Source organism: Silurus meridionalis, chromosome 6, assembly GCF_014805685.1.
Source record: "Silurus meridionalis isolate SWU-2019-XX chromosome 6, ASM1480568v1, whole genome shotgun sequence".
NCBI classification, from domain to species: Eukaryota; Metazoa; Chordata; class Actinopteri; order Siluriformes; family Siluridae; genus Silurus; species Silurus meridionalis.
Genome location: NC_060889.1, coordinates 25894806 through 25910545, shown reverse-complemented (window position 1 = coordinate 25910545; position 15740 = coordinate 25894806). Strand labels below are relative to the sequence as shown.

Genomic DNA, 15740 nt, shown 5'->3' with positions numbered 1-15740 from the left:
GCTTGGCAATAAAGCTGATTCTGGTACTGATTCGGATTCTGGGCGGATCCAAAAAATCACCCTGTGATGTCAAAAAAAAAAAGACTAGATCTGGCAACCCGTGCGTATCACAGAATCCTGATCCTGGAATGCGCGTGTCCGCGTTTTGCTGCCGCCCCTCGGATTTTAATCATACCCTGTGTGTGTGTGTGTGTGTGTGTGTGTGTGTGTGTGTGTGTGTTTCTGTGTGTGTGTGTGTATGTGTGTGTGTGTGTGTGTGTGTGTGTGTGTGTGCGCGAGGCAGGCAGGCAGGCCGACAATGATTTCCTCCGTGATTACGCAGCGCGCGCGTCCCTGTGGGCTCGGGCCCCCTCTGGAGCGGTCCTCATGGCTTTGGGGGCCTCGCTTCCATTTTCCATTATGATGTACCGGACTACCGGAGCGGCGGCGCAGTCCGACACCTCGCAGGTTGGTGACGAGCGAGCGCGCAGTCTTCTTCCTCTCTCCTCTCTCTCTCCCTCTCTCTCTCTCCCTCTTTCTCTCTCTCTTTTCCTTTTCTCTCCATCTATCTATCTGCCTTTTTTGCTCCTCTGCTCATTTTTTTTATTATTAGCAAAAAAAAAGCAATTAGACTTTTTTTTTTCAATCCCTAAACCCTGACTCATAGCTCTAAATCATTTCTACACATAGATTATTGATAGGAAAGAAAAAAAGAAGGGAGGGTTTAAAAAAGAAAGAGTTTGGCACTTTCACTTTGAATGTAAAGAAAGGGATCATTGTTTAATTGCATTTAAAAAAAAAAAAATATATATTTTTTTTCTTTTCAGCACGCGTTTCTTTTGCACTATCTGGTGCGTGTCTGTTTTCCCCCCTTTCTTTTCTTTCTTCCTTTTTTTTTTTTTTTTTGCGCGCGTTGTGTGCCAAGAATCCACGCGTAAAAAGCTACAACTCCGTGCGTCAATCAGTGCGCCGTGTGTCGGGGAATCTGCGCGTATCGGGAGAACGAGAACGAGAAAGGAAGGAAGGGTGGAAGGAAGGAAGGAAGGAGGGAAGGATTGAATGAAGGAAGGAAGGACATGGACGCGTGCACGACGGAGGATTTCCACGCACTTTTTCCCTCTCTCTTTCTCTCTTTTTGCTCTTCTCCCCTCCCGACGCTGAAATAGGCTGCGCACGTCGGATCTCTTTTTTTTCTAAACGAACGAAGCAAACAAATAAACAAATCCAAAAACCAAACAAATAAACAAGTGTAGAAACAAACAAACAAACAAACGAAAAGCCAGCAGCGCGTTTTGCGAGCCGGTTCTCCGCGATGTTCTTGCGCTAAAAGAAATACAAATCTCTCCAGCGATCAGCTTCTTCTGCTCCGAGCCGCTTCTCTGTAGGATGTCGCGCCGCAAGCAAGCCAAGCCAAGATCCCTCAGAGGTAAGTCACGTTTTTTTCCCCCCTGTTTTTCCCATTTTGCCCCCCAACGCGGACACCGAGCCCTGGTTTTTGACTCCTTCTCCTGCGCCTGGACGCATGCGGGGTACCGGGAGCGCACCGACGCGCTTTTGGTGTTCGGGTCCGAGGCGACGCGCGTTGCGTAAAAGCCTTTGCGTGTTGCATCATTTTACACCAATAAAACCACCCTGGAGTGCCTGCAGGAGTTTGTAACTTTTTTGTTTGTTTGTTTGTTTTTTTTGTTTGGTCTTCACACATCTTCCTGCTATTATTTATTTATTTTATTTATTTATTTCTGGTAATTGCGCTCTCTCTCTCTCTCTCTCTCTCTCTCTCTCTCTCTCTCATCCATTGCAATTTCTAACACTGTAAATAACACTGTACTGCTTAACCCCCCCCCCCTTTCATCCCCATTGAGCGCGTGCCACTGCTATCTAATGAGGGATGTTGTACAATGTGTTTTGTTTGCAGGCTCTTTTTGTTTGTTTGTTTGTTTGTTTTTTTTAGTTGTTAATCACAAACTCTTTAGAAATAAACCTCAGCACGAGATTTGGAGGAGGTCCCAGAATGCAGACTTGAAATTCCATGCCATTGCATATCACATACAACTTCATTTGGAGGTTGAGTGGGATCCAAAAGGCGTAACGTGACCCTCGGGTTCGGCGCGTCAGATCGGGTCGCGTGACGTTTCGAGATAAGATTGTTATTTTTTCGAACGCGATAGAACGTGTGTTGGGATTGGATCAGGGGTGCAGTTTGGTGGTTTGCTGTCTGAAGGAGTTGGATCAGGTGTGTGAGGTGATGGAGAGTCATGAAAGCTGTGAAGGAAAGTTTTTGGGGTTTGTGAGTTTTTCCAGGAGGCATCACTCGAGTGGAAATAAACGGAAGTGTGTGTGAGTGTGTGCGCGAATGTGTGAGTCGCTTTGGCTCATGCCTGATTGATCACTAGTCAGTCTGAATCGAGGGGGTCTCCCAAACACATGTTGACAGAGTGGTGTGGTATGTCTGTGTTACTGGAAACCTGGAAAGACATGGCTGTTGTTGTTTTGCCTTTTTAACCTATCTAGATGCGAACCCCAGCTTTAAGGACTTGGTTCTTAATCAAGCCTAATCACATGTTTGCAAACAAGACAAGAAAGACTTAATCTTCCACACACACGCACACGCACACACACACACGCACACACACACAATCGAATGCAGACTTTTCCCCCCTCTGTAGCCTTTGAGGGTAGCCACTGGTATTCATGGCTAAGCTCCAGTTCATCTGGCAGGCTTTGTATTTCGCTCAGCAAATAATTGTCCGCGATTTCACATTCCCAGCGTGCGGCCTGCCCCCGCTCACCCCTCCACCACCCCCCACCCAACACTTATTTATTTGTTGGTTTGTTTGTTTATTTATTCATTGTCCTCGACACCCCTTTTCCGTTCTCGGCAGTCATCGTCAGGAAGGATTACGACACGGTCTGCACGGCGTGCTTTTTTTTTTTTTCAGCCACCATTTTATAATCAATGCCCCGGGGAGACGAGAAATACAAGCGTGATCACATCTCTCAGGGTTTTTACGCAAAACGTGTCGACGGGCGGCAGGCACAAGACGGTGCCGAAACAGGAATCTCGTACGGGGTTTTTTTGGCATTTTTTAGGATGCACACTTTATTCACTTTATTCCAAAAGTCACGATGAAGTAAAAAGGGAACGTTTGTCGGGACGGGGTTTTTTGTGCAATCACATGATTCAGGGCTTTTATAGGTAATTTGTCAAAGAGACATCCATATGTGCGCCAGATGTTTTTTTTTGTCAACTTTTTTTTTTCTTTACTGGTTCTTTAAAGTTTTGAATTTGGATTCTGGATGTATATTTTGTTAACCAGTCAGGTTAAAGTAATGGATTGGACCACTGGTTTTTAAAATGGGGGGGTGGGCTGGTGGAGAGAGTAGGTGAGAGTAGGTCCACCAAAGGTTTCAGAGGTCTCAACACGATGATCGTAATATATTTTATTATATTAATTCGTATCTTAGAATTATTGCCTGAATGACCGGTTGTTTTTGATAGGTTTACTCAAAATGGTGGATTATGGGAAGTTCAGGAATAAAAAAAAAACTCTGTTAGTATCAAATAATGGAAAGAAAGTTCAAGCTGAAACGTGACCCCCGCCGAAGCTTCACACGTGGATCCCGGTCGAAATTCCAAAGCCATCTCGTTTTTTTCTTCAGTATAGCGTGTGAGACAGAGACGATGGCGTTATTGCTTGAGGGAATAAATGCCACAGACGGAGGCCATACATCATCCGCTTGTATGCAAACATTTCAACGTCTGACATTTACTCAGTCCTGCCTTTCAAACATACACACTTCCTGACGTTACGTTCTTTCCAGCGCTTTGTCGCCAACTCGGATCATCTGCGTCGCTTTGGAATGCGTGACGCCTGCCACGTTGCTCGTTCTATTCCTCCTCAATCTCTTCTCTTTCGCTCCATCTCACTCTACTGATTCTTACAGCTGTGGTCTGTGTGATCACTCGTGTACCAGTGCGTCTACGACCGACTGCTCGGGTTTTATTGGCAGGGAATCCTGCATACATAAATACATTTTCTGCACCATTTATCTGCTGGAACTTGGGTTGCCATGAAATGTATCATAAACGCACGTGTCTTCTATACATCAGTATGCCCAGACACAGCAAAGTTAAACAGAAACGTGACATTTCGGAGCGGAAAATCGCAAGTGGAATCACGTGACGTCATGTGAATTAGACGCGATCACATGGTCACATTCCCGGCGTGTGAGATAGGATCGAACGATCATGTGACGAATGTCATTCATGGAAATGAATCAATCGTATGAGAATCACATGAGAAAAGAAATGAGTTGAATGCAGATCATGTGAAGAATAAAAATCATCACAGGTGACAAATATTTGAATTGTGAGAAAATCCAATGGGAATATAAAGGAATCACATGAAAGTCATATGGAAATTATATGGGGGAAAATTCCTGTGAGAATCACATAGGAATCTAAATTAATTACGGAAGAACCACGTGCGAATACGAACGCTTCAGGTGAAAAAATCGGACTGGGAGAAAAATCACGTGAAAATAAATAAATCGCTAAACTCGAGTGAATAAATGATAATGAATAATCGCACGCGAAAGGAAGCGAGGCGTAAAGAATCATATGCAGATAAAACTTTTCATTTTTTATAGATAATCTAATCATAAAATAAAATACAAATTTAAATAAATAAATAATACGTAAAAAACCACAAGTGAGTTTCAATGAAGGTCATTAATGCGGATAACAACCTGAATTTTCACTGTGGTGCAGGTACATTGCCTGAAGGTCCAGAATTTACAGGTCTTCAAAAACCCCCATAATATATATTTTACATTTCTGGGACCCATATTTAAAAAATCAGTTTTGTAAATGTTGCCTAATAGTCATTATAATTGAAGTTTAAGCAATGTATATTTTTATAGTTAAAATGACAGTATTGCTGATTTATGATTGTTTATGGATCAGCATTCATTTATTTTCTAAAATAAATCTACACTTATTACTTACACTTCTTGGTGAACTAACCCCTTTAAGCACCTAGGTCATTTTGGACCATTTTGTTTGTTTGTTTCCTAAAATGCAAATCCAACTGTACACCTCAACACTGCTTTAACCATATACACCAGTGGTCCCCAACCCCCTGGCCGTGGCCCAGCACCGGTCCGTGGGTCAATTGGTACCGGGCCGCACAGAAAGAATTCATAACTTATTTACGTTTTATTTATTATCTGATTCTGATTTATTTTGGAAAATTACGGATTCTCTCCACCACATGTCTCTGACTCACTCTTGATGCATGTCAGGATGCCTCGGTCACATGTCTTACCTCCATCCTCTACCTGCTTAAAGGTGCTGCTCCGGCCGCTAACACATAATACATTACCGCTAAATTCAAACCCCCAAGCGAGCAAAATGAACAAACAACAACACAGTGGATTCACGTTTATTATTATATTTAAAAAATATCAGTTTTTATGCCGCTCGTATCATTTTATTTTGTTGTATTTATAACACACACACACACACACACACACACACACACACACCCCACCCCACCCCCCCAGTCTGTGAAAATATTGTCTGACATTAATCTGGTCCGTGGTGCAAAAAAGTTTGGGAACCAAGCATAAATGTTGGTGTTGAAGCAAGTAAAAGTTGCTTATAGCTTGAATATTCAGCAGAACTAGAAAGTAGCCCAACAATTAGAAAAAGTACGGTAACGAAGTACATTTGCTGAAATACTTCACAGGAAAAATCTCTTTGTTTTCTGTATGGAGTTTATAGAAAGAGTCTTCAGTGTTAGACGATTGTAACAGTACAGTTTGTTTACCTCTATAGGAAAGACTTAGGGAAGGCATCGCAATTCCTGTTGAAATGACAAGCTGCGATTTTATCAAAAAGACAATGAGCAAGCAATTTTTTTTGTTTTTTTCAAGTAAGAAAAGAAGCTTATTAAACATTTAATGTTTTTATATATGGACTTAAAAAAAAAAATGTAAATTTTATAAATATATAACATGGCAGATTGCTGCTCAGTGCTGTTTTTTGGATCAAATGATCAAATTCAGTATAAAATTTTTGGATTTTCATAAACACAATTCCCAACACAAGCTGAGCCTTAAATGGTTTAATATTTAACACGCATCATTGCATTCGCACGCTTTCGAATTCGGATGTATGTATCCCCGGATATACGAGCGTAATAACGCCATCCATCAGTATTCTTTAAAATGATAGAAAAAAAGAATGTCATTGTCATTAAGAAAACTGTCAGAGAACCATAAAAAAAATCCCATTAGCAGAGCTGTCACTTCTCATGACACTCGCCTCTGTAAGTTGTTCATAGTGTCTCGGGAGCTGGCCGATTTTTCTGTGTTTTTTTTTTTTTCTAAGTTTCTTTTTTGTCGTTGTAGGTGGCTGTCGTTTTTTTTTTTTCCCACCCTTGTTTTTTTTTTTTTTTTCCTCCCTCTCAGATCTCTTACTGGTCCAGCTGGGAGTGCGTGTGTGTCTGTGTGAAGCGTCGTAATTAACAATGATCGTCTTAACAAATACGGTAAAAATATCATCTTGTCGGTTTTATTACGGCTGCTAATGAGATCCGCATGAATTAATAATGAAATCGCTCGTTCGCCCCGGCTTTGTTTGTGTCCGATGAAATAATAACCTTTAATATTGCTTACCGTGAAGGTCATGCTGCGTTCTAATGCGTATTATTACAGTAGCGCAGAACGTCCTAATGATCAGCGCATTTATTCAAAGAAGAATTTGACAGGAGCAAAAAAAAAAAGACATAAATACGAACACTGCTAATGAGGAAAAACCAAAAAAAGCTTTTGTTCCCGGTGACCAATTACGATGTAATATAACGTGCATAATCACACGCAGGTTTCTGATGTGTGGATTCGGTGGGTACTCGAGAGGATGTCCCGTTTTTGCCGTCGTAGCTCCGAGTCTTAATTGAGGCAGCGTGACCCGTCGTGCCCTGCTCTAAATTGAGTAGTGATTCGCCTCATGAGGGTTTTTTTTTTCCTCGTGGTCAGTCGTCTGGTTCTACAGCACCATTTTCCCGCCGTTCGGCTCCGCTAACATGCCCTATTATTTAAAAAACAGCTGTGTCTCTCAGACGTGAAGGCCGGTGCGACGTTTTCTGATGATGACTTGCTGTAAGATGGCAGTTCTGAGATTGCCGAAGTTAGTCATTTTGAAAGAAAACTCAAAACAGACCCTTTTTATTTAGATTTACTCAAACATGATCAGACATGAAGCGGATAAAAACGGTTATTCGACAATATCTCGTGATGTTTATCTTCCCCTGCCTGCATCTCACACCGAATAAAACAGTTTTAAATCGCCGAATATAAAATGCTTCACTCAGAATGTAGTTTTCTTTTGCTAGCATGCTAACTTAGCAAAGCTCCGTTTTAACAGAGGTCCCTTTCTTTCTCTTCTTCACAGAATAATACAGATTTATTTTTATTGAGCTAATACACATTGCTACAGTCTTTTTAAATGCAGATGGTATTGTAACAGCTAGCAAAGAGCATTCGGTTCATTGAGTTATGAGCATGCATGTTATTACCCAAATGAGGATGAGTTCCCCTTTTGAGTCTGGTTCCTCTCAAGGTTTCTTCCTCATAACATCTAAGGGAGTTTTTCCTTGCCATAGTCGCCATAGATGCTCATCAGGGATAAATACACACCATTCACCTTAACTGTTAAATTCTGTAAAGCTGCTTTGAGACAATGTCTGTTGTGAAAAGTGCTATAGAAATAAACTTGACTTGACTTGACTTGACTAGCTGACTTTTGAGCTATTAGAAATAAGGATGTTGTTACCTTTGCATTAGCTAATGTTTCCCAACATTTCCAGGGTCTTTGGAGAACAGGAGCTTTCCTAATAGCTTGAGTAAATGATGCTCAGTGTTTTTATTTTTATATGCAACTGAACTTTAATAAAGAATTATTCTATGTTGACCATCTCAGAATCAAAAATCAATCAACTGGATGTCATTTTTCACAGTTTATATAATTTCAAATATTGTATTTTGATAAATGGATTAAATATACAGTCTCTGATATATATTTTAATGCGTTAAATATAAAAAAAAAAGGCTTTTCCTCATATTCAGTGTCTATAAACAATCAATATAGAGGAAAAAACTTTTATGTGTGAGATCCAAAGAAAACCCCACTAATAGAAGGAGCTATTTTCAATTTTAAAATCTTTTAAATCACAGACTGCCAATTTAATAATTGAAATGATTTATATCTACCAAAATAAGCATGATTTGTATGTTTCTTGGTAGATTTTTTTTAACTATTCCATAAATCTGATGCTTTTTAGAAGTTTTATGTCTCAGTAGGCAGTAAATACAGACAGTTTTAGTTTAACCTTCATATAGCACTTAAAAACCCTAAGCCATAGAAGTGCAAGTTGAGAAGCAACATGTCAGGAAGACTACAAATTCCAGTCTTTTTTTTCCAGAAATAAATGGATTAAAGTAGAGTCACTGATATGTTTTTACAGCCACCAAAATGATTTGTACGAGTTACTTAATAGATTTTGTGAATTATTCCGTAAATGAGATGCAGTTTTAGGTCTCAGTAGGCAGTAAATACAGACAGGCGAGTTGATTAACAAAGAGTGCTGTGATAATGCTTTTACTTTTTCTTTGTTTTATATATGCATAGATATCAGAATCATGGATGAGGCAGCATTTTTTTTTATATCAGACATACAGTATCTCAGAAAATTGAGTGCACCCCTCACATTTTAGCGTCCATTTATTTATATGTTTTCAAGGGACAATACTATAGAAATAAACCTTGGATATATTCGACAGTATTTAATGTAAAGCAGTACAGATAATGACATCATTGAGCTGCTGGATGTTAGACACATGGCACTTCTATCCTTCCCGATTGAGGATGCCAGACAGGTGCTTATTAGAGTTCAGGTCTGGAGACATACTTGGCCACTCAATCACCTTCAGCTTCTTCAGAAAGGCAGTTGTCCTCTTGGCGTGGTGTTTGGGGTCATTAATATGTTGGACAAAAGCCTTTCGGCCCAGTTTTATCATGTTCTGCTTCAGAATGTCACAGTACATGTTGGAATCCATGTTTTCCTCAATGAACCGAAGCTATTTAGTATCAGCAGCACTCAAGCAGCCCCAGACAATAATACTACCACCACCATGCTTGACTGTAGGCAAGACATAATTTCCTTGGTTTTCCTCACCAGGGCATCGCCACACATGCTGGACACCATCTGAGCCAAAGCTTATCTAAACAAGTCTCATCAGACCACAGGATATAGTTCCAGTAATTCATGCTATTGGACAGGTCTTCTTCAGCAAACTGTATGCTGGCTTTCTTGCGAGACAGCTTCAAAAGAGGCTCCTTCTGGGACGACGGCCATGTTAACCGACTTGTTGCAGTGTAAAGCGTATGGTCTGAACACTGACAAGTAGACCTTCTGCTTCTGAAACCTCTAAAGCAATGCTGCAGCACTCATATACCTGTTTTCAGCTTCTGCACCTGATGCACTAAACTTCTTTGATGGACCCTTGTGAGGTCTGTTCCGAGTGGAACCCGTCTTAGGGTATACTCACAGTTGTTGCCAGCTATTTTTAGTTATTTTTAGATGACAGTAAATCCGTACTGCTATACAAGCTGCACATTGACTTACTCCAAGTATAATAATATATAATAAGTTTCATTTTTATTGTATTGGCCCTTGAGATGATATACTAAAATGTGAGGGGTGTTCTTACTTTTGTGATATACCATATGTGAAACAATGCATTTCTGCGGTGCTGGAAAATCACCGGTGTAACGCTGTACAACAAAAAAGAATCCATGCAGTGACTACTGAATAAAAATAAAAATAAAAATGTCCAGTAATCACTGAGGATGCAGATGTGTGTGCGTGTAAGTGAGTCATGACCCAGGTTGCACAGAGGTTTGGCCAGATTGTTGTTGAATGTGTGTCATGTGATGAAACAATACACGTTGATGAGCAACATTTGTTTAGAGTTTAGAGGTGGAGAAAAGATGCATACTTTGCTGTCTAGTCATCTTTGAATTTTCAGTCAAAGCAGAGAGGAGAAATTAAATGAAAAACCTGTGATTCTGTGCTTCAATTCAACATTTGACACTTATCTGAGAATCCGATCCAGATGTGAAGATAGTTCTAGAGAAGAGATGCCCAAACTAGGACTAATTAGCCAAATTTAGCTCATGCTAAACTTTCATTTGGCTCATAATGCCATGTATGGGAAAAAGGAAATAAGGGGGGAAAAAATCCCATTTTGAAAAACTTTTAAAAAACAAGCACAAACTTGATATCCTCAGGCCACCGTATAGCTGCAACAGGCGTTAAACTCAATTGCACAATAAATAAATGATATATTTAGAAATGAAATAACTCTAAATGATTTTTTTTTTTATTGTACTACAAGTTTTACTAAAATCATAAATGAGAGGAACCATGGCAGCTTTAATTTAAATATAATACTTGGTATAATGCAACATTATTATTACCACTGGGGTTAAGAGGTTGAGTCTCTGGGTTACTGATCAGAATGTCAGGGGTTCAAGCCCCAGTATCGCCAAGCTGCCACTCTTGGGGCCCTTGAGCAAGGCCCTTAACCCTCTGTACTCCAGAGACACTGTATCACGGTTGACCCTGACCCCGGCTTCCTAACATCACTGGGATATGCAAAGCAAGAATTTTACTCTGCTGTAGTGTACAAGTATGAAGCACCTTTATATAAAGTTTGGGCTCCTTTGTTCTAGAGTCACTGAACCAACACATTGTAGGCTACACTGTTCTGTTTACTAAAATACTTCCTACAAATTATTCACAATATGATTTATACCCTTATTTGAATTTGGGAAGTGGTAAATCAGTGGTTAAGGCTCTGGTTTGCAGGTTGGGGTTCAATCCCCGTATTGCCAAGCTGCCACTCTTTGGCCATTGAGCAAGGCCCTTAATTCTGTATACTCCAAGGGCACTGGCTGACCCTGTGCTCTGACATCAGCTTCATAACTTCGCTGGGATTTGCGAGGAATTAATTTCACTAAGCGATTTAACAAGTAATAAGCGCAGTTCTTTCGTCTTTCTTTTCTTTTTTTTAAAAGCAAAACTCAATTTGAAACTAAAGATACAGAATCCTTTTCATTCATTTTTACCCCAGAATTCCGATTCAACAAAAACCATTAACCAAATGTCCTCACTATATGCTCACTGTATCACAACTCGCCTAGTCATTTTACAGCACATCAGCACATTCTCCAGAAAGATATTTTGCATTTATTCGTTGTATTTATCGCATCGGTTTGCAATGTCGCTTTACTTTCTATTCTCAAACGCACCGTTCTCTCTCCTCACTGCTGCGCCTCTGCCTCGGGTTTCATATTCATAACTCCACGTGTGTCCATCGATGGCGTGAGACAGTATGGCAGGTTGTGCGTTAGTCTTTATCTTCACTACTGTTAATGGCTAATCACTTCCCCAGCAGGATGAACCATCACGACATCCAACCGAGCAGGAATTTATGTGCTGTATATAAAAAAAAAAAAAAAAAAACAAAACACGGCCCCTAAAAACCTACCGAATACGTGCAAAAAAACCGACAAAAACTTTTTTAATGAGAGCGCCGTGGTGACAAATGACTGTTCTGCCGTCGTAATGCAAAAGTTCTGATCGTGTCATTAAAAGGAATTTTCTGCCTGAACTCCCCGGTTCTCACCAACAGGGATGGTAATCAAAACAAAACTATGAACTCCCCGTACTCCCATCTCCCATTTGGCTGTGGGGGATTTATTAAGAAGCCCCCTCCTGTCCGGATTGAAAATGCTCCTGCGTGCGCCCATCTCCATCGCGCCACGGAAATTCATTTAGCTCACGTGAACGTGCGCAAGCTGTGCGTCTGGGTTTGTTTTGTTTTTTCTTCCAGGTTGGGATATTTGGACATCAAGCCGGTCTCAATTTGTGTCATAACTTTGCTTGTGACTGGTTTCCTGCTTTTCTATAGAAATGATGACCAATTACAAAATATCACACACTGTGTAGAGAAGAGCTTCTCAAACTTTTTGCCCACAGGGACCCCTTTTATCTGTAAAATAAATCTCCCCGACCCCCTTCTGAATGTCTCCATGTAGGCAAATATTAGGCTCGTTAGTCAAATGTGTACAGTAATATTTTAGTGATTTGTTGCCGTCGTGGAGTGTTTTATTCTGGAGCTTTCCATTGACAGAGCACAGTAGGCCCTGTTTTAGCGTTCCTACTTTTCTTTTACTGAGATTTAGATTCAACCCGAGTCATGGGACCAGATAAACAGGCTTTTGTCACGTGTAAACCTTTCGCTAGAGCCTTAATGAACCATGATGTCACTAATTGGGGAGAGATTTAGAACAAAATACAAAAATATTGTCTCAGTATTGCATGCAGCTAGTCTCTAGTTCAACGAGAAACATTCAGGTGAATTATTTACATAAATGCCTATAATAAATATTGAACATTTGCCTCGTTATATAAATGCATACAATGATTTTTGACCATTAATTAAATCCATAGAGCCACTTCATGAATATTAATCGAATTCAAATCATATATGAAAAAGCCTTGACCTATGACGGGTTCTGATTGTCACAGTAAAAAGGTAAAAACACACTTTGCCCCCACCTGATTATGCTTCACAGCCCCCCTGAGGTTCCCTGAGACCCGGCGGTGCATTTAGCATGTTGTTGTGAAATAGCGTAAGAAGGATTTACCAACTTTTGCCGTGTGAAAAAGTTGGCGTCACTTAACCGAGACTTCTTTGAATAGCGGTAGTCTGCCTGGCACTAACATGGCAGAAAAAAAAACTGTAATGATCCGACCAGTCAGAATTTTGATTGCTCTCCTCAGCAAGCTTTGACTTAAGATCCCGTCGAGCTTTTCGGAGGAAAAAGCGAGTTTGACGCAGCTTGCCTGCCGCTGCCCTGTCGTTTTTTTTTTTTTTCCCTGCGCAGCCCACCTACTCCAGCGCCACTAGCCTCTGACTTAATTATGTCAAATGGAGGACTTTTTAAAAGGCTCTGTTCAAGACGGGCCTCCTGCTCGACCGGTGGCCCCCAGCAGGGCCCTTGTCACAAATCCCACTCGCCGCGCTCGGGAAATGAAAGGGTAGATGGGGTACGAGGCATAATGGAGGCCGGCTTTCCAACGGCAGGAGAGGAGTGGCGAGGAGTGCAGGCCTCCTCCCGGAGACCCTCATTTTCCATGGAGCAGGTGGGAGTCTTTTGTTCTCATCCTGCTGCTAAAATCCATTTAGCTCGCCGCACCTGACATACAGACAAGGAGCGCTTCCAGTTTTAGCTGGTGAAGCAAGGAGCCTCTAATGAAACAGTTTTACAGCGAGCAACCTCGACCGGGCGCCCCGTACACTCGTCAAAGAGCGCTCGATTGCCGTGTAATGAATTTGTCTAAATAGCCGACAAGCAGGGGGGTTCATTTGTGGACCGCCGTAGCTTCTCGAGGCAGTTGCCGAGAATCATTAAGATGCACAGACATGGCTCGGTTAATGGAAAGACAGGAGGCAAAAGTGCTGCAGGTGACGAGGCTCCAAACAGACAGGATGCGCAGTGTTACCTCAGACAACCTATGTGTTTTTTTTCCCTTTCCTTCTTTCTTAAAGCATACACAGCTCCTTGTAGTTCTTTGCAGCATCGAGGTGAATCATGATTAGAATGTTAGTGCTTTTTTGTGAGACAAACCCAATGAGTTATTCATGTATCGGACAGCAGGCCACGCCGTGTGGCCAGATCTTTGTTTGGGGGGATTTTTTATTATTCATCGTGTTATTACTCAACTCAATAAGTGATTTATGTGGGTGGCTGCGGGCCTCTCTGCAAAAGCTGCCTGCATATGAACGAGCCGGACGAACTAAACAGAGAAAGTCGCATTAACGAAAAGAAAGAAAGAAAGCTCAGACTGCATATCAATGCAACAAAAAAGCCCACAACAACATGCTGAAGCTGTGCTTAAGAGATTCCAGAAGATTAGGTTGAGATTGTTTAGCCAAGGATTTCTGGGCTTGCGTGTTTGGTGACTAATTTATTCTGTGTTTTTCTTTCTCTCCCTCTCTTTCCTCCATGGCAGTAGAAGACAATGTGACGGAGGAACAGCACACTCCTGGGCAGGCTGCCATTCAAAGCGGTAATATTTCATTTTGCTTTTAATTTGTCATGCCTTCATATATATGTTTTTTGGTTGTTCTTTTTGTCTCTTTCAAACTGTTGCTATGAGTTTGTTCATTAGCTTTAAAAAACTATTGACCAGGAGTAAAACACTTGGGCATGCATTGTTCCTGGGTAAATAATCAAAGACCGCAGCAATTCGCCGATTTGCTAGCAAAACCAATCCAAGCCATACACCTGTTTGCATAATCTCTCTTTTTGCTAACTCGCATGCTCCGTCGCCTGTAGAAGATGATGGTGGGTAGTGGTGCATGTCAGCCTATGCGACTCTCTCCACTCGCCCCGATGCTGCAGTGTCAGCATTTTAGCAGATGAATGCTTTCTGTCACCTCATGTGACATTCACCGTTGGCCTCCAGGCAGTGAGCTTTAATCCAGGTCACATGTTCAGCCTGTGCCCGCCTATGAACGAGGCCTGCTCCTGACGTGTGCCGAGGCCGGCTCTTCTTTCATTTGTCTCGTGTAAAGGTTAGGTCTCATGTGTGGTTATTTTAAACCTGATATGGATGACTTCGCCCAGCAGGCACCAGGGACCACCGGCCCTTTCTCAAAGCCTGGCATAGGCATCGAGCAAAAAAATAAAAATAAAAACCTTTGTTTTTCCACTGGCTGAAAAACGGCCACTTCAGGTCTTTGACACAGAAACACACAGAGGCGGAGTGGAAAAATGGAGTAAAAGGTTTTTAGTTTTTTTTGCGATTTGAATATTTGCAAAACACAACTTGAAACCGAGAAGACATTCAAATCAGCATCTCACCACTTCTCAAATCTCATTCGAAATTATGCTGATTTCAATTATATTTCATTCGACTTGTATAGGGCTTTTAACAATGTCACAAAAACATTATAAAAAAAATATATTATAAAGTCAAACATTTGCCCCAATTAGTTTTAGCCCCTTCATTTTCCATTTACAGCATTTATCCAGAGTGACTTTCATTTGTCTCCTTCATACAACTGAGCATCTATGAGGTTAAGGGCCTTGCTCAGGGGCCCAGGAGTGGAAGCTTGGTGTGGCTGGGATTTGAATTCATTACCTTTATATCCAAAGTCCAATGCCTTAACCACTAAGCTTCTACCTCCCCTAATGAGCAAGCCAAGAGTGATGGTAGCAGGGACAAGATGGTATGAGGACAAACCTTACCAGACATTCAAAAGGACACTGAATGTCCATTAATTATAGTTCCATCTAGAAGTTGTCCGTTTTTTTACTAATGAAGACTTGATTGTAAAACTGTTCATAGGCATTGTAGCATCTTATTGCTGCTTGCATTGTAAGGATCAGATGCTAGCAATAAACTTAGGAGAATTAGACTAGCTAGCATGCATTAAGCAACACCAAACTAGCAACATTTTCTGTGTTGTTAGCAAACCTACGAAGAAAATATATTCCAAACAATATGAGAGCTAAACTACTCAAAAACAAGTTCCCAACATGTACAGGTCTTTAATTTGCTGTATATGAGCAGTTAGCTTGCTAGTCATGCTAGTCGTTCTTCCTGGATGTTAGTAAATCG

The 15740-nt window shown here is 41.1% G+C and overlaps 1 protein-coding gene across 1 annotated transcript in view; it reads left to right on the top strand.

The window, feature by feature from the left end:
- Positions 1–228: 228 nt before the first annotated feature.
- The window catches only part of LOC124387331 (zinc finger protein 521), a 152796-nt gene continuing 137284 nt past the window's right edge, over positions 229–15740 (top strand). Inside the window, 3 exon segments of the mRNA XM_046851613.1 lie at positions 229–447; positions 1328–1405; positions 14127–14183. Coding sequence (XP_046707569.1) covers positions 1366–1405; positions 14127–14183 — 97 coding nt within the window. The 5' untranslated portion in view covers positions 229–447; positions 1328–1365.